Source organism: Rhyacophila brunnea, unplaced genomic scaffold (assembly GCF_057557595.1).
Source record: "Rhyacophila brunnea isolate RB1 unplaced genomic scaffold, BYU_Rbru_1.0 scaffold_24, whole genome shotgun sequence".
NCBI lineage: Eukaryota > Metazoa > Arthropoda > Insecta > Trichoptera > Rhyacophilidae > Rhyacophila > Rhyacophila brunnea.
In genome coordinates this window covers 3,689,914-3,715,360 of record NW_028232904.1, presented here as the reverse complement: position 1 = coordinate 3,715,360, position 25,447 = coordinate 3,689,914, and the positions used below count along the sequence as shown (strand labels likewise).

The 25,447-nt window shown below is 34.8% G+C and overlaps 1 protein-coding gene across 1 annotated transcript in view; it reads left to right on the top strand.

Moving 5' to 3' along the window:
• Positions 1 to 2,941: 2,941 nt before the first annotated feature.
• The window catches only part of RasGAP1 (Ras GTPase activating protein 1), a 103,744-nt gene continuing 81,238 nt past the window's right edge, over positions 2,942 to 25,447 (top strand). Inside the window, exon 1 of the mRNA XM_085951467.1 lies at positions 2,942 to 3,007. Coding sequence (XP_085807593.1) covers positions 2,953 to 3,007 — 55 coding nt within the window. The 5' untranslated portion in view covers positions 2,942 to 2,952. The remainder of the gene's footprint in view (positions 3,008 to 25,447) is intronic.

Genomic DNA, 25,447 nt, shown 5'->3' with positions numbered 1-25,447 from the left:
TAATAAAAACCATTTCCTCCCGATGTGCTCACATATATAGACCAACACATAGGAGAGCATCCGTTTTAGTAGGAAGTGATTACCAACCATTGTATATGATATGTAATCTATTGATTTTATTATTCATATCCGCTTTAGACTAAACACGTTAAACTGACACAGAGAAAGAATTATAAATGATCAAGAAAAGAATTGGTCGTTAGCCATTCGTTAAATCCATATGTCAATAGTGGGAAAGGAAAGGAAATATAATAAGTAATTAAGAGTAGGTAATAAATACTTAAATTTATAATACAAAAATCGATTGCCTACCGTAACTCAATTTAGAAAGCGCTTATGAGCAGGTATTAATAAGGCCAATAGTTAAAAATTGTCGCAATTAAGCATGGCATTTGTAGCATAGTGGTAATGCACAGGGCGCGAAACCCAAGAGACGTAGGTTCGATCCTGCCGGGTGTCTTACTTTTTTCGAAAAAGATTTTTTTATTGGCTTTATTTTCGCATAAGTGTTTTCAAAATTATGTATGTTGATATTATACACTGTTAATATTATACAAAGATAATATTAATTAATGAAAAATAGCTAGATCCACGGTATCGCAGTTGGTAGAGCGCTAAGGGTTCGATACCGCAGTTGGTGAAAGACTAAAAGATAATATATTATGTTCTTTCAATGTGTGCTTGATTCAAAGAAAAGATCTATTGGGTTTCGCGAATGGCTATGAATATGAAAAATCTGTTAATATACAAACAAATTTTGTGAAATTTCACTGTTTAGCTCATTAGCAGGAACACTAAATTATTTTTTTAACTAAACTTGGCTCGGTCAACCATAATCCGTAAACAATTAATTAATTTTATTATAATTATGGCTAATAAAAATCTTTAATAAAACATTTAGACAACATAAGATTTGGATAGATTTAGAAAAAAAATAACAATACACATACCGTTCGTTCTGAGAACACAGACAACGATACTGATTACCACGCGGACTATAGCGTATAGACCACTGGCGAAGGGAGGAGGAAAGCTGTAGAGATCAGACGTAACTTTGTCAGACATATTATTGTGTTTTCATTGAACTAACAATACCTATGTAATATAACAGATCTTGTTGATTAGTTTTTAAAATTCAATTAAACCCTGCACAAACCAAACCATAATAGATATCATATCTTAAATTATACCATCAAATCTTTCATCATTTACGAAACATTTATAAAATTATTACAAGAAATAACGCAAAAGATACTTAAAAATGCGAAATATGTAGGCTCATGAGCAGAAAATATATAACACATTTGGTTTAAAAAAAATCTTGACTAAATAATTGGCCTTCGCTCCACCCCTCTTGGCATTCAGTGGCAAACAGGGCCTTTATCAATATGAAACATGGGCATTCTAGATCTAGTTTGTCCATTTAGATGCCAAAATCAGTTTTTCCACAATCAGTCTCTGCCAATTATATAACCAAAACACTGAAGAGTCCGGCGAAGGAAACCTAAGGAGGGTCTGTCACGGATATGGTACTCCATAGTTCACTGTCATTCTTTCATAATTGAATTCAAAAGCCATATACTTCGAAAGAGACACCTGAGAAAGTCAAACTATTATGCACATTTTAATAGTAGAGTATTGATTTTTAGTGTCTTGGAAATTGATATCTTTATTTAGGTACCTACTGGGCACTTTCATGTGAATAATAATAGTAAGTCCACTGAGTGTATTTTTTACGACACCCGAGGCCAAAGAGACACCTAACTGGTAGCTCTCCTAAACCCAAAATATAAAATTCGATAAATATTATTTATAAAGAAACCTTGCGGCCAATAATTTTAAGTGGTACATGTAGTACCTAGATCAATGTTTGTGGCAGACAAAGCAGCTGATCCGATGTAAATACAGTCCAAAATATCGATCAAAATAGGTAAGTAACTATGTCATTGGAAGAAAATGTATACTATGGACACATTTGTATATAAAAAACCACCCTAGCGTTCAGAAGTGTGATACGAAAATTAATCCTAAAGCATTCGTGGTTGAAAGTTGTACAATACTATACAAGACTATTAATCATCATCAGTCTGAATATATCCACTACTGGATGAAGGCCTCTTCAAGCTTCTTCCACTTCTCTCGGTCATGTGCGTTGCGTTACCACTTACTTCCGCAGAACTTCATCATTTCATCGATCCAGCGGCCTCTAGGTCTACCTTGCGGACGTTTTGTACCTCTTGGATGACTAAATTTGTCCAACGATCGTCTCTTCTTCGAGCCACGTGTCCAGCGCATCTCCATTTGAGGCTTTTAATGAACTCTATTACATCGCAAACCCTTCTCTGCTTCCTTATATAAGACTATTAATTAAACATATTATTAACGTTTTGTAAATTGCCATTTAATATGTTGCTTTTCTGGGAGCCCAAATATGTATTAGTCCAGCGGTCTATTCAATACGCAAGGCCGCTAAAGTGATAGTATTTACGGCTAACTAGGGTAAGTTTGTATGGAGTTATTAGCACTTATTGTAACAATTACAATAAGTTGGTTGGTATTGTTGCAATAAGTGCTATATTTTAACAGTGCGTCTCTTGGCTGTGATAAAATTTAGAACGAGAGCGAGAGAGAGACAGTTTTGACTGATGAGACGGCTTACTTAATGTAACAATTATAATACCTCAATACATAATGTATGTAATAAATAATATCACTTTAGCGGCCTTGTGAATAGACCTGCTGAACCCCTTAAAGCGTAAATGCGCCCCTGAATCAACAGCGCATAACGCAGTACCGACTGGTACATAACAATATATTTTAACAATTTTCTATGTTCTGCCTAGTCATTAGATGGTTGACGACCGCTATCATCTCCAAAACTCAGGAAGTTGTTGCTAGAAAGAGAGGGCGCGCACGGTCGAAACGAGACAAAAGTTCAGTTATGGATTCAACATGGCGGAGGATACGCGTAAAGTGCGACATGAGGAACAATTGAAAATAAAAATCGGTACGTGCAAGTAATTTACAGTGCAATTTTTACCCAGCGCAATTATTATTTATGCATAGTTTTAATTTAAACATAGTGTTGCGTGTCGGGTTAGTGTTTCCAGGCGTTTCTACCGTCCTGTCAAAATATGTTGTCACCTCGGTTTCGTTTTAAACAGGTGGTGACTTGTGTCACATAAGTTGACATAAAACGGAAAATCCAACGAATTCTGCGTAATTACGCATCGCAAACTGTCAAATACTCATCGAACCAGCGTGATATACGATAATTTCGGGGTGTAATAACGTTTTCGCGAGGGTATCGGACGTTTTTTGTGCGGACCTAACCCCTTCGTATTGAGATTTTTTGTTATGAATGAATATGCCTGTGTGTGCATGCCTGCTTATTTGTGTTGTGTTCGCGGCTTGTAAAATGGGCTTCGGCTCATTGCAACTGGCAATTAATGCCGATGTATTACGTCTGATGGTTTCTATCCTGTTTTTAGATTGAAACCGTAGCGATCCGCAGTGTTTTCGGTCAGTATTTTTTGACGTTAGGCCGTGTTGACCCCTCTGCAGGTACCCAACCTTCCTGTCAATTCATTATTTTAACACTTCGTCATTGTTTCGATTCATTCATACACAGCGCACTCGTCCAATTTCTAATCTATGAATGACACAGTCGTTAAATTATTCAAAATGTTACCAATACAATAATTAATTGATATTCCAACGACGTGTTGGTTTATATTTACTGACTGTGTGCAACTCCTTCATACCTAATATACCTACCTAAAATGTATTCAATTTGACAGTTCGATAAAAATGTCGGATTTTTTCACGAAACATTTTTAACCACTTTTAAATAAACATCACATACTTTTAAACACTACAATATATTAAAAAAAATTATATCATTATTGTGCAAACGATAAAAACTAAAAATTGACACTTCCAATACAAATTTTTATAGGTAAATATTTTTCTAGCTACCATTATTTATGGCAAAACAATTTTAAAATTACACAAATCATAATATATAGGTTATGAATTATACAGATCAAAGATGGGTAAAGCTGCCGTCATGAGTTTTTATGATTATTTTTTTTACGAAGATTCCATGTAGACAATAATTATAAAAAATACCTTTTTCTGTCAGCGCATAGCCTTTTCGATCCAATAAGTGTTAATTTAAAATTTAAAATTTTCATACATTTTGATACATCATTATCACAAACTAAGATTATATTGTGTAATATTAGGTTGGGGTAGGTTAGATTAGGTTAGGTTAGGTTGAAAGATGTTCTAAAGCTGTGTTTATTGTCTGTGAACTGCATAGAAAATTTTTGTGCAATATTATTTTTATCTCCAAGATTATTGACATATTGTGTGTTAGTGATATTTTAAAAACAGTGATTGAACGAATGGCGAACGCTCGATTGTCCTAAAAAACTTGTCAAGATACCTCCACAAGTAGATTGTGCATACAAGGCTAGAATGCTTGCAGTTTCGATCATTGGGCGACGGATTCAAATTGTTTTTTGTCAATACGGAGATAACACTGTTTAAAATGTGGAAAATACGTTACAAGTGTGGTTAATTACAGGTATCTAGTCTTACATCATTGTTTTACAACACTTGATGGTGATTCCCTAACATGTTCAGTGAGGTTAGGTTGGTAACCATAGAGATATTAATAGTCTGTATGTTGGCGAATTAAAAAATGGCAGTCTGTTTTGACATTTAGTTATTGTGTGTGATGCCTAGATTTTTTTTTTACTATTTTTATCGAAATATACTCAACTATATAATGATGCTTTGGTGTATTTGGCTGCCGCCCATCTATGTACAATAATATGGTCTCTCCTTTCATAGGTAGTTGGGGTACATTTGTGTTATAATAAGTAACGGTTCTTGTCGGTTTACAGGAAGCCAGCGGCAAAAAAATTTTGAAAGTAGCCGGTATACTGGATTATTTGTTAGGTTAGGTTAGGCCTTAATTCTTGAATTCATGAATTTTGCCAAAATCAGCTATGAAAATTGAATTAATGTTCATTTTGAATCTAATAAAATTGGAGACCGTATAGCATACAGTCATCTCTTTCCAATAGAAAGCTCACGGCGAACTGTGCCACGGTGAAATGTTTTATGTACAATTTACATGTAACCGCCAGAAACACCCTAACTTTAATTAGGGTGCCTCCTGAAGAGTAGGATTCTGGATTCTGGCATCAGTATCAGTATGGTTATTTAGGTTCGTTACGTTTAGTACCTGTAAGGCGACAGGTGAAAGAAAGTGCCGACAACAATAGAAGACATTAGAGCTTGCATAATTATTAGGCAATTCTGAATGACGCATTATTGGTTTACCATATTAGGTATGACCACCAATATGACGTTTTTTAATTGTGGTTATTATTAATTTATCAAAGACACTTGAAGCAAACCTTCCCTATATAGGCAGAGCCTAAATATAGGAAAGTGAAACTATCCAAGAAAAGTTTACGATTAGTTAGCTGTAAGTCATTTTGCATTGTATATTCTTTTTTAGGAAACATCATTCGACAAAAATTAATATTCACTTGGTCAATTCCATAAATATACATATTTTGAAAATACCTCAGGTGAAGGGTGGAGGTGGGCTATTAAGATCCGACACAAATACTGCACAATACATTTTGTCAGTGATAGGTGCAGATGGTGCTGGTTAGTTTTTAAAAATCAATTAAACCCTGCCTAAATCAAACCATAATAGTTGAGTTTAAATAGTGCACACTTTTTCAGTCATACTTATTTGTTTTCGTTGAATTAATAATACATATTACAGATGGTGTTGGTTAGTTTTTTTAAATTTATTAAACCCTGCCTACACCGACGCAGACAGCTCCGTGACGTAGATGTCAATGTATAGAAGGCGCACATTACTCAGGTACGAAACAACAGACATAAATAAATGTGTGTCAAAATTGCTGTCAGAAATTGTGGCATGATTCAATGCGTCACTGCATGAAATATTGATATTTCTTTAGTCACCAATTCAGGCGCATTAAAAATCGTTGTACAATCATCATCGAGAGCTGTATTACTATAAAATCATTAGACTTTCTCTTGTTTCTCGTGTTCAATCAATCGAAAGTCAAACATCAACGATTATATTTATTAGTTGCTTAAGATTTTGTTTGCTCGTTTCTCATGGACATCACGCGACCCCTTTATGAATTCCTGTCGCTTGCCAGTTTTCTTGCAACTCGTAGCTTCGCTGTATACATCCTGTGGATGGTGTTTGGTATGGTAGGACACTCAAAAAAAGGCAGGCTAGTCAAAACTCTTTTGAGGCATCGGTTACATCTGTCTGAAGGGGTCCAACTTAGATTCTTCATAATAGCTGTGACAAGAGGTTATTCAGTCCACTCTCTTATCTACTTGTTACTTTTACCACTGTAATAAAATACTTGATGCTCAGTATACGGTTCCTTTGATTCCTCATAAAGTGATTTAGCTCGCTACCATAAAGCGGCACCGTCAGAATGCAAGTCTTGAATAGGCACCAGAATTTATATATTATACTAAATAATTTATATATGGCTATACGCTCAAGCTGTACAGCGAGCTTACCTGCGCAAACCAGATTGTATCGGGAAGCCCGTGCGTTTGGACGGGAAAACTGTAGCTCGCGCAAATCGAAAAGCGCGGTTTTTGTAATATTCGGCTTGCTTGAAATATTGGTTTTGTACAAACTCGGTTTGTGCGGGAAAAGTAATACATGTGGACAGGATACGGGATACCGTCATAGGTTACGGTGTAAATAATGTAGTAACTCATTCTATGCATTTTCATCCATTCTTTAATAATATCGCCAGTCAGCTGGACCTTCACTTAAATTGTTGGGTAAATTTATATTCGAGTGTATGTTTCTTCTTAATAGCATTTGTTTGGCCCACTTGGATATGCAGCGTTTATTTTGCTTTCGTTTAACCAAAAACAATAGAAAAACGCTGGTGACAAAAACAAATCGTCACTTGCCGACATTGCTGCGATTCCAATAAAACAGTATTTTTATGACGACGTCTTCTGTCAAACTTACCTGTGACGTGTGGCCATTACAAAGTATTTTGTATTTTTTGTACAAACTATACTGCACAGTAGGGATTCCAATCCCGGGATCCCGAGCTATTTTCGATACCTATGAATCCCGGGATTTTGGGATTGATTTTTTTATCAATTTTTATGGAAAATAAAATAAAAGCGAAAATAAAACAGAAAAAATACTTTTAATAAAAAGTAACTACATTAGAAATAAACTGAGTTTGAATGAAGTATGATTTATACCCATGTGTAGGTTGCCGATTCATTTTATTTTTTCACATGAATTATTAAAAATGAGATAGATTGGAAAAAACAATGCTTCGTTCTTTTAACAAAGTATTTCTACCATGATACCATACGTTTTACGGCAGTTTCATATTTGGCTGACTAACTAGATTTATGGAACGGAAAGGCCATAAGTACACCATGATTATTTGCTTTACTATTTAGCTAATCCATTCATTGTGTCTTTACTATCAGAAACAGCAATCTCATATAAAATTCACATTATTATTCATATTACAATATTATTTACTTCATTAAACTTATGTATTTCCAGGATTGAACGTATACAATGGTAACAATAAATGTCTTAAATAGTATAAATTATACTAGATTTATTTTTGACCGATTTTATCAATGTTATTTGTAAATATAAAAATTTTATATTAACAATGAAAAAAAATGCCAATCCCGGGATTGTCAAATTGAAATCCCGGGATCAGAATTTTGGCTCGGGATTGGATTCCCTACTGCACAGGTAAGTCACTGCCATCTAGCCGGCGCATAATGCTTGAATTCTGATGTGTCAAAGTCAAACACGATAATATCTCTCTTTACGGCTGAGAAACATTACATTAAAAATGCTGAAACTGAAACCAGTTTGGAAGAGCAAAAATATATGTCGGCTTTCGTGACAGTGCGTATGGCACTGGCTTTTCATCCGGGAACTTTGGGTTCGCCCGGTGAGGACACGATATATTTATGTGATAATCTCAAAGCCTGGGTTTTTGTGATTGTTTCACTTCTATCTGTGATTGGGCATCAAGGCCTGTTTCTTTGTTTTTAAATGTCATGTTGTGAACGTCTTAAATTTATAATTTGTAATGTTCACGGTATGTAACAATAGATAAATTTGAATTATCTGAAAGAATATATAAGTATGCCACTGGCGAAGGGTGACTTTTGGAAAGAGGTAGGCTGTGGACATCTGATAAAAAGTGCACACTTGTCAGGAGTACAATAATAAGACCATAGACAAATAAGAAGATAATACGATATTTACTACTAATGAATACACTAATAAATGACAACGACACACTAATTCAATGAAACTTAAAAAACTCACTGACGACATAAAAATGAGCGATGTGTTCAAATTACGTATTTTTCAAAACATGTATATCCATCAAAAATCATTAGATAAAATTTCTTATTATTTTAAGAAACAATCTATACGTATTTATTAATATTCGATTAAACGCCCGTAGAAATTATTTTTTTTAAATTATTTAATAATTAATGATTTTGGACAAATTATGCGCGAATGTTTTAGGCTCTGCGAGAGGAGCTTACCTTATTTCATACAATTCGACAGACTTGCTATGAGACGTAAAGTCCATACGAAAAAAATTCAGAATTATTTCACACATAATCGGACCTTTATTTACGTCAAGATAGATGGTGCACTGTGTTATATTTTTGAATACCTTTACAGATTGTTTTGTAACTGTGTAATACTGTAATACATTCCTACATATACGACATCTCTCGTTGGCAAAATAAATTATTTTTATAGAACATAAAATAATGAAGTGATTAAGTATACAAATACCTATGTCAATATGCAATTAAAATATATTTTTCTTAAGAAGGTAGGGTTTAAATAATCGCCTAGTATAGAGTCTTTGCTACTGAAGTATGCATATATAATTTATATATCTAATTACCGAAATGGATTCAATGCGCTTAGTAACATTTTATGCTTTCCCGATTTGTTTATATCCCTCTGAGACTTGGACGGTACCAGCAAGAGAAAGGCGGAAGTTAAATTAGAAAGAGGCTTAAATTTTTTGGTTGTATATAGCCATAGCTCGTAGGAAAAATAATTACCAGGGAAAATTCCTGATAATGGGTCAGGCCGGAGAAGACGAGGAAGAGTTCCCTCCGGATGACAGGTCAAATTAAGAATGCCACCAGTTTCCCACTGACAGGCCTAGCATTTCGCTGACGTATGCAGCCAAACCGTTGTTCTGTCTAAAAAGATGTTGTTAAAAAAAAGAGAAACGTTGTATTTATAAAGTTTTTTCTAGGCAACGCTTAAGGCCATGCATTAGTTGAGGCACGGTCTAAAAAGATCGTTGCTAGGCGATGTGCGGATTGCGGGTCGCGGGTGAAAATGACGCCTGTCAAACGAAATATTATTTCTCATATAAATCCAACATACGTCCATTTTATGTTCTGTTTATTATTCTATTAGTATCAATAATAATATATTCATTGACATGTTTGCTTTTTAAAGTAAATGGGTAAAGTTTTTAGTCATCTTTACACGATTTTAGAATTAATTGGCCCGTCGCCATCACGCAGCAAAGTGACGTGCGTCCGACTCCACGTTCTCTCATGAATGCGAAGCAAGTACAAATTTTCGTCGCGCGTACAGTTGAACATTATTTGGCGTTTCACTGATGCGTCACCTTAACCTAACCTAACCAATACCATCTGCAATTTGTATTCTTAGTTCAATGAAAACAAGTTAGAGATGGTATGAAGTTTAGTTTGTACTATTGATGTCAAACACATTCAAATTTACCTTTCCTTGGATTTTAGGAACACTTACGGCTCATTTAGATGAGTCACTGCGGATGATCATCCGCAGTGAATTGAATGCAGGCGTTCATTTTTTGTTTACACGTGTCACCGAAAGTGATATACTCAATTCATTCCAATGTGGCGTCAAGTGAAATTGCGCTGTAGGTTGGAATTCAAACAATTTGTGATTGTTTGTTATATGAATGCACAAAATTTCATCGAGAGTAAGAGGAATAGGAAAAAGAGTCGTTGATAGATAAAACCATAAACATGGGATGCAGTGTGCATGTGTGGTGTGGGTGCGCATGCGCAGTATTTTTGCAATCATCCGTAGTGATCAAAAAATTATCAAAAAGTAGAACCAGTCAACTCTTGATTCCGGATGATCGCTTTCGATTATTCGTTGATGAATATGCGTTTACACCACAGAACAGATAATAAATAGAATTCTAATAGGCTATATCCCGGTTTTGAATGTGTGAGTGTCCTACGAAATTGAACCACGCATTATAGACGTGCAATAGCATGAGTAATACACCAATATTAAATGAGCATCGATGCATAAACCGAGAGCAGTTATCAGTATTCGACGTATGTCGTATTCTTTACACATGTTTAAATTTATCCCGTATTCTTCCTTACTCGAGATCGATTGCCTGCTTCTCCTTACCCGTAAAGGTATTTTAGTTCCAATTATTTCTGAGTTCCTTGGTTTACACGGCTCACTAGGGATGATTACTTCGTGATGATCGTCGAAAGTGAATCATGTAAACGGGGCTTTAGCTAACTTTTACAATTCGTCGTATAGTGTTAACTATTATTGCCATAGAGCGCATTGAATGGATACGTTACGAAAATATTTGAAAAGATAGCATCGTATCAATGAATACAGGCGCACATGACAAATATAGTTTTAACACTTGTGATATCATGAGATTTCGAAGCCACATCCTGTCCGGGTACGTAGTCTGAAATCAATCCCCACACGTTGTATTCGTTATCTACTGTCATTCTATCTATAACTATATGTACACGGTGTTACTAATAAAACATGTCACTTTGGCGATGGGCAGAAAATATGTACCATAACAGTAACCTATTCTAAAATACTAAAAATGGGCCAAAGAATTTGTACTATTGAAGGAGTCTTAAGCGCGAATTATATTATGGTGCATGTCGTCTACTATCACGTGACGTCACAGTAAGCTGCCGCTACGGGAAAGAGGTGTGTAATTTCATTTTTCTTGGTGTATAAAATGTTTTCACACTGATTCTGCCATCCCGTAGCATATTTTAAACCTTTAAATTAAACGAGCATTGTCAGTTAGCAAAATCAGCCGAAATCACCAGAACAACAATGAGGTCACCTCACGTTGAACTGCACTGCATCGACACCTGCATAACTCATTGAATGTTTTTATCATCTTCTACATGCCTACACTTTTTCGACTGTCATGTAAAAATCACATTTTTTGTTTTTAGCGGTTGGCACTATGTATATTCTATAAGAATGTTGTTTATTATCTATGGTCTGCAGGTTGGGTTCTGTTCAAAATATTGTCATGTCGTAAGTAATTTTAACGTACGCAGACGTAGAAACTGTTAAAATTAATTGAAATTAGGATGAATAATTAATAATTCAAATTACTAATACATTATAGTTGGCACTCTTCATCAGTGTCATTCTTCAGTGAATTTACAGAGATGGTGGTTCAAAATATTCTGCAAAATAACAAAACCATAGACAAAATTTGTCGCAGTGACAGTAGGTGACATGCACCTCAATTTATTCACAACTTTATACGCATCAGTGGTGAGGGATGGAGGTAGGCTGTTTTAAGATTCAATATAAATAATGCACACAAAATTTTGTCAGTCATGCTTATTTGTTTTCATTGAACTAATAATACAATTTGCAGATGGTGCTGTTTAGTTTTTTAAATTAAATTAAACCCTGTGTAAACCAAAACATAATAGTTTAGGTATGCTATGGGCGATCTGACAAAACTAGTACACATCTTTTTAGTCATACTTATTTGTTTTCATTGAATTAAGAATACATATTATCACAAATATGGTGTTGGGTAGTTTTTTAAAATTCATTACGCCCTTCCTAACTAAACCATAATCGATAAAAATATTCTTCTATATATAAAATATCAAAAATTTTGTTTGGTTTAATGGCAGAATTTTAGATTATTTATAGATAAACGAGTATTTTTTGACTATTATTTATTATGACTTGAATTCCAATGGATTTAAGTTTTGTACTAATATATTATGATATGCTATGATAAAGTTCTGCGGAAGTACGTGGCAACTGAACCCAGCAGTGGATATATTCAGGCTGATGATGATGATGACTATTCCATTTGAAAATGGATTTTATATTCAAATTAGATCAAGTACCTTCGGTCGATAGTATTAATATTATGGCTTGGATTAAGCAGGGTTTAATTGAATTTTAAAGACTAAGAACTACACGTTGTAATCCTTAGTTCAATGAAAATAAATACGTTTCGTTGGTAAAGTTTCGTGTGCAGTATTTATGTCGAATCTTAACAGCCTACTTTTTGCCTACCCTTTCGCCTTTTACCTTTACCTTTTTGAAGGCAGTCTGATTTTCGAATCCAAACGATTCTATGTATTGTATTCTTCTATTGAACACGATCAAAACAAAATAACAGCCTGCATTCTGACATGAAGTCTGTTGCATTGTTTACATAACCTATATACGTATTTCTCAGGATTTTATGTGATTATTCACCTTAAATATAATAATCAATGTATTACCTACTTTTGACTGCCAACATAAAATTAACAAGGGAGTATCTTCCCACAGGCAGTGACGTCCCGTGGGGGTAGGCAGATTGAGCGTCGCTTGGGGGCGGCAGTTACTCGAAGGGCGGCAAATCGAGGAAAATCATTTGGAATATATCATCACTGTTCTGGCAGAAGACACTAATTCGAAAAAATTCACATACGCAACTAGAATTATTTTTATTAGTTCACCATGCCCCCTCTCTGCCATGAGCACTTTTTATTAGAAAGTCTCTGTAAACTCAGTCAAACACTCAAACCTTCCCAGTCGTAAAAACCTGCTGATATTTCACGTCAAACCTTGTGATATGCTTGATTAAGACCGAGAGTGGTGAGTAGCGGGTGGTCTGTATATGGTCTATGGCATGGCGAAGAAGTACTAGACGATTATTTGAATCCTTGAGAAAAATAATTTTTAATTGCATATACCTTTATAATAATAATTACATTTGCCAACGGTATCTGTCTTATTTGTAGGAGAGTAGGAATGTTTAAAAAATATATACAACAAAGACATCTGTCATTAACAAGTTTGTCTAATTATCTGCCATGAATAGTAATGTTTTTTTTGTATGAACTTTATGTCACGTGACCTCAGGATGTCTGGAGCAGTGTATACAAAACGATAGTCGCTAATGCGTAACCCCAAAATTTTTGCATATAATATATTATTAAATTAATTAATAATTAAATAATTTCAATGGCATTCAATTACATTTGTATAATTAAATATAGATTGTTTTTAAAAATGAAAAATGATGTTATTTAAGGCTATACTTCAGCTGGGGCACGGTCTAAAACGATCGTGACTATGCGACGCGAAGTTTGTGCAAATGACGAGTGCAGAGCAAAACATAATTTGTCATAAAAAGTCAACATGCGTCCATTTAATGTTTTGTTTATTGTTCTATTACTGATAATAATAATATCGTCTCTGTTCTGGCAGAACACACTAACTGGAGAATACTAGTTTTGAGTAATTTGACTTTGAAGTTGTTAAGATGTTTGAAATAATGGTCTATCATGTGAGTTTATTAAGTAACCGTGAAAAGGATGACTTTAAAATAAAGACTGTTTATTTATTAAGAAGGTTTCCAGACGGTAATGTCTGAAATAAGGAACATTTGGTACTAACTCAATATGTAATTTTTTCGAATTAGTGTCTTCTGCCAGAACAGTGACGATATATTCATTGACATGTTTTCTTTTTCAAGTAAATGGGTAACGTTTTTTAGTCATCTTTACACGATTTAAGAATTAATTCCCCCGTCGCCGTCACAAAACAAATTGACGTGTTCACAGCTGGACTTTTGCTCTCCGATTGCCAGCCAGTCCGAAATTTCGTCACACCTACAGTTGAAAATTATTTGCCGTTTTACTGAAGTACCGTCTTAATGATAAACGTAAAGGAAAATACAAAAGTAATTAAAACCCATCGCTCAATTTTATGTCATCAGTGAGTTAGTAAAATTTCATCGATTAGTGTGTACCTATTCATTAGTAGTAATATCGTATTATCTTCTTATTTCCCGTAAGTATACCTGACAACTGTGTTCTTTTTCTCTGATCTTCACAGCCTACCTCGTTCCAAAAGTCACCCTTCGCCACTGATGTTTGTGATAACTAGTCATTCATTAGTAGTAATATCGTATTATCTTCTTATTTCCCGTAAGTATACCTGACAAGTGTGTTCTTTTTCTCTGATCTCCACAGCCTATCTCGTTCCAAAAGTCACCCTTCGCCACTGATGTTTGTGATAACTAGTCATTCATTAGTAGTAATATCGTATTATCTTCTTATTTCCCGTAAGTATACCTGACAAGTGTGTTCTTTTTCTCTGATCTCCACAGCCTATCTCGTTCCAAAAGTCACCCTTCGCCACTGATGTTTGTGATAACTAGTCATTCATTAGTAGTAATATCGTATTATCTTCTTATTTCCCGTAAGTATACCTGACAAGTGTGTTCTTTTTCTCTGATCTCCACAGCCTATCTCGTTCCAAAAGTCACCCTTCGCCACTGATGTTTGTGATAACTAGTCATTCATTAGTAGTAATATCGTATTATCTTCTTATTTCCCATAAGTATACCTGACAACTGTGTTCTTTTTCTCTGATCTTCACAGCCTACCTCGTTCCAATAGTCACCCTTTGCCACTGATGTTTGTGATAACTAGTCTAGTCTAGCATCTCTGCAACTCGTCCCAATACACTCTAATAATTCTGATACAGCTTTTATGGTCACCATGTAAAGAAATAATACATTAACTATATCTGTATTATTATCAAGTTTTATCTGAAATTCATTGACTATTGGATATACTTGGGTTATGTAATGCCTACAGTCTTGACTGCGGTGATCGTAATCGGAGAAGATTTTTCACCACATCACATCACCGTACGTGTGGCTTATCTGTCGCAAACATGCCTTTTCTGAGAATCTCTCCGTTCAGTTTTGCGGCAGTAATCTACATTATCGACTCAGTATATCCGGTCATCGTTCGTCTACAATTATATATCGTCTTTGTATATTGAATACCTCCTATGTGGCGATTTTGACGAACACGAGTTATTTATACCACGTGATGTGCATTTTTTTTCTACCATATGTATTATACAGTGGCGAAGGGTGAAGGTAGGCTGTTGAGATCTGCCATAAATAGTGCACATTAAACTTTGTTAGTCATACGTATTTGTTTTTATTGAGCTAAAACTACAATTTACAGATGGTATTGGTTAGTTTTAAAAAAATCAATTAATCCCTGCCGAAACCAAACCGTAATAGTTTTGGTCTATTTTGGGCGGTATGGCAAAATTATGCACACTTTTTCATTCATACTTATTTGTTTTCGTTTGATTAAGAATACATATTACACAATTTGTTGGTTCATTTTTTAAAATTCAATTAAGGCTATACCTCAGTTGAGGCATGGTCTAAAAAGATCGTGGCTAGGCGATGTGCGGATTGCGGGTCGCGGGTGCAAATGACTCTTGCCGAACGAAATATAATTTGTCATATAAATCCAACATGCGTCCATTTAATGTTCTGTTTATTCTTCTATTAGTAACAATAATAATATATTCATTGTCATGTTTTTTTTTCAAGTAAATGGGTAACGTTTTTAGTCATCTTTACACGATTTAAGAATTAATACCCCGGTCGCCATCACGAAACAAATTGACGTATTCACACCTCGACGTTTGCTCTTCGATTGCCAGCGAGTCCAAAATTTCATCGCGCCGCTTAGTTGAAAATTATTTTCCGTTTCACTGAAGTATCGTCTTAAGGCCATACCTCAGTTGAGACCCGGTCTAAAAAGATCGTCGCTAGGCGATGCGCGGATTGCGGGTCGCGGGTGCAAATGAGGCATGTTAAACCAAATATAATTTGTCTTATAAATCCAACATGTGTCCATTTAATATTCTGTTTATTGTTTTATCAGTTACAATAATAGTATATTCATTGACATGTTTTCTTTTTAAAGTAAATGGGTAACGTTTTAAGTCATCTTTACACGATTTAACACGTTGATCGCCATGGGGGTCACCGGTGACCGGCATTGGATTACGTTCAGGGGGCCATGGGGGTCACCGGTGACCGGCAAAGAAGACCTGCCTTAGAGTTGTTCTACAACGCCGGCGGGCACGCTCGTAGTGCATTTTTCGATACGCGGTGACCGGCATGGCCCTTCTGTATATTACTGCCACTTGGCCTGAAAATATGTCTTCCCAGTCACAAAATATAGGCTCACTAATATAAAGAATGTACATAATGAAAAAAAAAGTTTTCCTTTTAAATTATAAATGTGTTTTTATTGATATAAAAATAAAAATTAAATAGATTATAAAAATGTAAGTTATAAAAAATATGTAAATAATAAAAAAATAGAATAACAAAAATGATTATAAGGTATGTATACGTATATTTCCAGTTTATGTGTATCCAGGTATTATACTACCCAATTTGAAAACTTTTATTCCGTATTTGTGCCTTTTCTGTTTATTATACTATCTAAATCTAAATATAATTCGACCACGAAATGGCACCATGCTCTCGTCAACACATATGGACAGGTGACCGGCGAAATGGCCGGCACGGCGCAATAGAATAAATTAGCTTGTTGGCGCCGCGACGGACACATGTGGCCGGCACATCATAAAAACCAATATTTACGTAGAAAAATCATCAAAATGAAAAAAAACATTATATTCTTTCATAACCTATCAAATAATACCTTAAAAACAAATAATCATTTTTTAACTATTTTATGTAAAACTAGTTGGCGATCAATGTGTTAAGAATTATTACGGCCGTCGCCATCACAAAGCAAAATGACATGTTTCCAGCTCTACATTCTCTCTCCGAATAGGAGCGAGTGCAAAATTTCGTCGCGCCTATGGTTGAAAATTATTTGCCGTTTCACTGATGAATCACCTTAAGTCCTGCCTAACCAAACTATATAATAGATAAAAAATATTCCTCTATCTATAACATATCTAAAATTATATATTATGATTTAATAGATAGACAAATATTTTTTGACGAATATCTATTATGGCTTGGTTATGTAGCGTTTAATTGAATTTACAAAATTGACCAATAATATCTGCAATTTGTAGTTTTAGTTCAATGAAAACAAATATGTATTACCGACAAAGTTTAGTGTGCATTATTTATGCCCGATCTTAACAGCCTACCTCCACCCTTCGCCACTGACATAAGTAGGTATTGAGAATTTCTATGTAACAGTGTGGCCTGCCTAAGACAATGATAGTAGTAGGTACCCATGTAATTTAATTACATTGAATGAAACGATTCGATTTGGCGAGGTCGAATACGTATCACGATTTCTTTCTTAAGTATATCAATTTCGCATCACAATATAAATATCATTAGTTGGTAAATTAATCTTTGTTGACCCCGAGCACCGCCTCCGATTTGAAAACCGATGTTTTGATAATACAAGCGTCGACTTGCGCGCGATCCGATTATATTTTACAACCAGAGGCGACAGAACGAGAGAGTTGTGTATCTACACAGGAAGCCATGTCGATTTAACCTAACCTGACTCGACGCCGGGTCACATCCAGTGTCCGAGATGTCTTCCAATCACTTTTCTGTTGACAGTTACGAGAGATATGACCGTAGCTAAGCCACAAGCACGTATCTACATTATTTAAAGCCAGCAGGACTATTCTAAATACAGTCAAACTTGATTATTACGAGGAAGATGGGACCGACTCAATTTGCTCGTTATAAGCATTACTTGTTATATCAGAGAATAGGTAATTTTTAAAAAGCGGTCACATAACACATGTCGCAATTTAAACAACAATACGCAGTTAGAATTTTTCCCTGAAACAAGCATGGCATTCATAAACTACAAAAGAAGTTGTTTATTCTAATGAACGCTGGTAGGTACCTACTGACTTCAGCTTGGATTTTTTACATTAAATTACAACCATGTGCGTGGATACTTTTTTAATTTTGTCAACGAAAACACCAATTAGGTACTTAGACACTTAACTAGTGTCATAATCGTAATATGATCCCGGCGGCATCAGTCTATGGTCGGATTTTATTGCTTAGGGTCGAAAATGTTTTTAAACAAACGACCATTAACAGTTTTAAGAAAAATTTTGACAATATTTTTGCTCGGTATATTCGAAGTAGCTCGTAATAAAAGTGAATAAATGTATGGAGAAAATCATAAACTAAAATGTCAACGAATGATTCCTCATTACATCCGAGAACTCGCTATGTCCGTGATCATAATAACCGAATTCGACTGTATTTTGAATTATTATTCATTATTCATGCTAATTTCAATTAATTTTAACGTTTTCTTCGTGTGCGTACGTTAATATGACTTGCGATATTGCATCTATTGATAATATTTTGAACAGAACTAAAATAGATAATAGACAACACTCTTATAGACAATACATAGTGCCAACTACTATAAACAAAAACACGCGACTTTGATACTAGTCGAAAATGTGTAGGCATATAGAAAATGATAAAAAACGTTCATTGAGTCATGCGGGTGTCGATGCAGTGCGGTACGCGTGAGGTGACCTCATTGTTCTGGTGATTACGGCATATTTTGCCAACTGACAATGTTCATTTAAAGCTGTGTTACTCGAACTCGTGTTAAAAAATATCTGTTTGACTCATAGACTATAGATACATCTAGACGCTACCCGTTGAATTGCTAAATGAAGCCGCGTGCCATGCGTTTGGTTTGTGGGCGAGCGAACGCATTCGTCTACAAATGTTCGAGACCATAGACCATTTCGGTAGTGCTCGCCCAAAGTGCTCGTACTAGACGCTCAGAATTAAAATATAATTTTCTATTTTTTTTTACGTTATATAGTATTTTTAAGCGGTCAAAATGCAACCATTAGGTAAAGATATCCATAATTTAAGTTATTTTAAAGAAACACTAGGTCACTGATATTAAAATATATAATAATATACAAATAAATTATCACGAACATGTATCAACTTACCTATGAAACGTAATACCATCTTCTTGCTTATCAGTATGGCTACCATATTTTACACACAGAACTTTTCTACTTAATTAACTAAAAATATTTACCAGTGACTTTATGTTTAACACAAGAAATAGCAATTTTAGCAACACGGTTATCGACGCTTAGTTATGCAATAAGCGAAGATTTGACGGCTACACCGTAGCAAAACATCTCCCAGATCTGTAAACCTTTTATCTTACTCTAGCGCGTGTCGCAGAGATTATAAGGATACCGAATACTTTCTCACTCGCACTTATGCACCGTTTTTGTTCAGGCCTTGGTTTGACTCTGGTCGTGACTCCTGATCCATTCCCTCATCAATTCTGACAGCATTCGCTTTTTTCATGTAGGGATTTGATTATGGCGACGATCTTTGGAGGGATCATGTATGCTATCAGTATCCTCCAGGGGAAAGGAAGCCTTTTCATAATACACTTAGCAGCAGGTCAAAGGACTGTTCAGCTCATGACTCTGCTGGAGTATATATTGAAACTGGAGAAGACGTTAATCTCATTCCATAAAAGTCTATCTAATTTAAATTGAATTTCATCTTATCGTGGAATCATATTTCAGGTACAAGCTTGTGTCAAAACAACATTGATGTGTGTTTTAATATTCCAGATTTAGAATTCCTTCAACGCTCTGTTATCTCTTGCTATTTAAAAAAAGAAATGCTTATTTTAAATACTTGCCTCCCATTATCAATAATTTTATTTAACTCTGCAGATAGCACATATTTTTTTTTTAAACTGGATTACAATTATTACGTTTTCGTTTCCAAGTTTGTTTTCGTCAGCTCAATATTAAATATGACATCACGTTACGATTTCATATATCTGGGATCACGTATTACGCGTTGCTCCGCAAAATGACATCAGCCGAGAAGTCTGCGGAAGAATTACTCCGCCTAGAGAATCCTAATACTGTGTGCAGTTGGTATTCCCATGAGTGGTGGGAAATTGATTGATTTTGAAGACTAAGTATACTTACTACCAGTATAAAAAAATACCTAGTATCGAAACTTGTTCCGAAATACTTACTAGTATTTGGGATATTATATAGAGCGTTTGGCGTACTTGACTTTTTAGAAACCATTTTTACACAAATTGTTTATATAATTATTATCCATTTACACAATCACGCATAAAATTTTAATTCAGTTTATAAATTTCAATTATAACACTAAAAAATCGAGAAACTTGACGTGACGAAACCAGATAAACGCGTGAATACTTATCAGAACTCGAGCGCTAGTACCTATTCCGGGACATGAGACTGACGTCAACTTGATATAAGTCTCATACTCAACTGTAACTAAAACTAACTCCATATTATTACTGTAAATCGAACATGTCACTATTTCTGTCCTTCACTATACCGACTTTACAACTGGGGAGAAAGGGAGAGCAATGACAGTTGAGTATATCACGGCTAGACATACGTGTATTACGCTATCTTGCTCGCGCGCATTTAATGTCAACAGTATTGAAAGTCTACCAACAGTACCAACTAGCGAGTCGCGGCGATGATCTCTTTGTATGCATTCGAACTTATAACAAGTTTATTGGGCCAGTATGGGTAGTACATGCTGAGACTTGAGTACGCAAACTGGTGACAGTATTTCTAACTCACCTCTAATTCCCATCCTATGACCCACAGAACAAATATATTGTGACCTCACCGAGTCGAACTTAGGGTTTCTGGATGAACTGTGTTTACAGGGGCCGCGGATTAATAAGATGTAAATGTGAAAGCGAGTTATCATCGACCGAGGCATAGAAGTTCCCCGGCATGATCTATATTTTAAAAATATGGCTCGGTTATATTATATTATAATACGAGGGTGGGTCAATAATTCCTTAGAAAAAAGCATTAAAACAGGTTTTATTTTTGTATTTTTTTTTTATTTCTCAACATAATTTCCTTGGAGCTCAATACACTTGGTTAGACGTTTCTCAATTTTTTTTAAACCGTCAGAAAAATAAGTTTTCGGAAGGTCCTCAAAATAAGCATTTGTCCGATCGATGACTTCTTCATTTGAAAAAAACGTTGTCCACTTAGCCATTTTTTTAAGTTTGGGAAAAGGAAAAAGTCACTGGGGGCTAAATCTGGCGAATACGGTGGGTGGTCGACCAATTCGAACTTCAATTCTTCAATTTTAGCCATTGATCGTAAACATGTGTGAACACGGGCATTGTCCTGATGAAAGAGGATTTTTTTCCTGTTTAAATGAGGCCGTTTTTCTTCAATTTTGTTTTTTAGCTGGTCCAATAAAGATGCATAATAATCCCCTGTTATTGTTTTTCCTTTTTCCAAATAGTCAACGAAAATAATTTCACGTGCATCCCAAAATACAGTAGCCATAACCTTACCAGCTGATTTTACGGTTTTCGCCTTCTTTGGACATAGTTTGCCTTCGCAATCCACTGCTTTGACTGTTCTTTCGTCTCGGGAGTATAGTGGTGTATCCATGTTTCATCTACAGTCACAAAGCGACGAAAAAATTCATCCGGATTGCGTTGCATGAGCGACAACAGGGCTTTAGAGGCCACCACCCTACTGCGTTTATTGTCGACTGTGAGCAAACGCGGCACCCATCTTGCAGAAATTTTTTAATGCCCAATTTGTCATGTAAAATAGAAATGACGCTACCTTTTGAGATCCCTGTAACCTCAATTATCTCACTCAACTTTAATCTTCGGTCACTTAACACCATATCGTGGATTTTATTGATCATTTCTGGTGTAGTCACCTCTACAGGACGTCCTGAGCGTGGTTCATCCTTTGTTGATGTACGACCACGTTTAAATTCATTTAACCAGTTATAAATAGTTGCAAGTGAAGGAGCAGATATGCCGTGAACTAAATCCAACTCATTTTTTTATTTCCTTTGCTGTTAACCCTTTTATATTAAAATGTTTAATTACAACTCTAAACTCAATTTTCTCCATTTTCCATTTTTCCATTTTCCACAAGCAAATTTTTTTTTTTAAATGTACGAGAAACACACAACAACCCGACCAATCTGATTGAAACTTCGCAGCATACTGAATCGGTAGTGCCACTGCATGAAAACAAACCGCTTGCAGTACTAGTCGCGCCACCTGTCGGCTTTTCTAAGGACTTATTGACCCACCCTCGTATCATAATTATATTACAATATATTATATCACTTTTGTCAGTCTTGCTTATTTGTTTTCATTGAACTAAGAATACAAATTGCAGATGGTTCTGGTTAGTTGTTAAAATTCAATTAAACCCTGCCTAAACCTAACCATAATAGTTAAGGTATGCTATGGGCGATCTGACAAAAATAGTGTGCACTTTTTCAGTCATACTTATTTGGTTCCGTTGCGTTTGCGTATTAAACAATACATAAAATACAGAGGGTTTTGGTTTTTTTTTAAATTCATTAATCTCTGCCTATACCAAACTATAATAGATAAGAAATATTCTTCTGTCTATAAAATATCTAAAATTATTTATGATTTAATAGATAGACAAATATTCTTTGATTGATATCTATTATGGCTTGGTTTATGCAAGGTTTAATTGAATTTTAAAAACTGACCAATAATATCTGCAATTTGTAGTTTTAGTTCAATGAAAACAAATATTATGTGTTTCTGACAATGTTTAGTGTGTATATTTATGTCGGATGTTTACAGCCTACCTCCACCCTTTGCCACTGATAAAATGCTCTATATTATGATGTATAAGAAGGTATTTCTTTGACATCTTTGGTTCCTTCATAGTGAGTACTTTGTACTACCTTAGCAAAGATTCAAACCATCCCTTAGCTGTCAAAATTAGTTCAAATAGAAAAATGTAGATGGACAACTGAACTTTCTTTCATTTACCTTACTAAACTATTTTTTTTGACTATTTTTCCAATTATTTTCTATATTGAATAGTGAATATAAGTTATGTTATAACTGCCAAAACATAATATTATTATAAATCTATTTGAATATATGATAAAAGGATTCTTATCTGTCAATGAATGCTTTCATATATGTAAATATTAAAAAAAAACCAGGTGGTATAAAAATACATCACATGGTACACTGTTACCATTGTACTAATAAAATAGATGTGAGTTTGTTTTGGGAAATGACAGTTAAAAGTTTATACAGTTACATATTATGTGATGCATAATTGTGTATTGTGTAATATATTAAGTCGTCTCGAAGAAAAATGAGATATTTCGGAAGCATGTCTCAACAATATATAAAGTTATTCGGACATAATATATCACTGGCGAAGGGTAGGCTGCGGAGATCTGACATAAATAGTACACACTGGACCATGGCCCCCACATTCTGAACCGGGCCCCCATGCTAAGATCTTTGGCGGGCCCCCCTACCTGTCTTTAAGGATAAAGGCAGTGTGATGCTCTACAGTAGCGTTTTCCAAATGGTGTACGCGGTAAAATTAATGTGTATATTTAGTGTATTTTGTTGTATATTTTAATCAATGACATTATTAATGGACAACGCACTCAATACAGTAGCTAGCAATTAAATTCACTCACAGCGACATTCGCACATGTATAGGTAGACGTCACGCAATTTCCATTATGCGATATCACTCATCGGGAATTTATAGCAATATCACCTTTATTGTAATGGCGTTAGAATAGTGTTTCTAGTGTCAATGTTCATTTGAGCGAACCCGTTCGAACCGAACCGTTCGGCAGACCCGACAAAAAGCGTCGGGAATTTATAGCAATTTCACCTTTATTGTAATGGCGTTAGAACAGATTATGCCATTCGGCAGACCCGACAAAAAAGTGAGTGTCATTTTTATTCCCAGACGATTCGTCCATATTAATGTCATTGATTTTAATACATCCATTTGAATTAAGGAGTTGTCGAGTGTTAATACACGATTAAAATTTTTATCGTATAACCATATAATTTTAAGAAATATTACTATCGAAGAAAAATAGCGCCGCAGGTGACTTTTTTTACTATTAAAGCAAATTTGTGCTGCGTGTTTATCTCTGTTTATCTGGTTGACTGGCCTCGCCGGGCCCCTCCTGAGCCTGAGCCCCCAGGCTAGAGCTCTGTCAGCCCCCTCTTGTGGGGGCCATGCACTGGACATACTAAAGTATTTGTTTATATTGAACTAAGAATACAAATTGCAGATATTGTTAGATAGTTATTAAAATTCAATTAAAACCTGCGTAAACCAAGTCATAATAGCTGATAACAGTCAAAAAATATTCGTCTATCCATAAAATATCTAAAATAATGCCATTAAATCATACATAATTTTAGAAATTTTATAGATAGAAGAATATTTTTTATCTATTCTGGTTTGGTTGGGCAGGGCTTAATGAATTAAAAAAAACTAACCAATGCCATAATGTAATATATTATATTCTTAATTCAACGAAATCAAATAAGTATGACTGAAAAAGTCTGCAATATTTTGTCGGATCGTTTATAGCATACTAAACTATTAGTTTTGGCTTAGGCAGGGTTTAATTTAATTTAATTTTGAAAACTAACCAGCACCACCATCTGCAATTTATATTATTAGTTCAATGAAAACAAATATTAAGTTTGACTGATAAAGTTTTGTGTGTACTATTTATGTTGGATCTTAACAGCCTACCTTCACTCCTCGCCACTGCGTCACCAGATGATAATATTTTGTGCAGCGATTGTCTCTTCTTCAGCCCGATTCTATTTTAGATCCACTGCTAAAGTGTCTTTTAATAAAACTGCCGGTTTTCCCATTCAATGAGTATAAATTATGTATTATATATTTCATATTATGAATAGAGCATATTTTTAAGTGTAATTTAGGTACATGTCTTGTTTTATTATATTATGAATGATGTAGTAAAATATAATGAATGATTGATGGGTACATAATATTATATTGTAGATAACAAGTAATTTCATAAAATACAGTATTATCTGACACACATATAATGTTCTTATCATTAATTTTGTTTCATGTTTGTGACTTATAAGGTTATAACTCGTAACATGTTAGTATAAGTCTGGTGGTAACGGTTTTAGCAAAACCTGCAATTTAATTTTAGCGATAACTTCAATTTTAAATAATCGACACTATTTTCAGATTATTGAAACGGAATTTCTATATTTTAGTTAAAAATCAACTACCTAGATTCTGGAAGATGAATTTATTTGAAGATTGAAGAAATTTATTGAAGACGTATTTTATAAATAT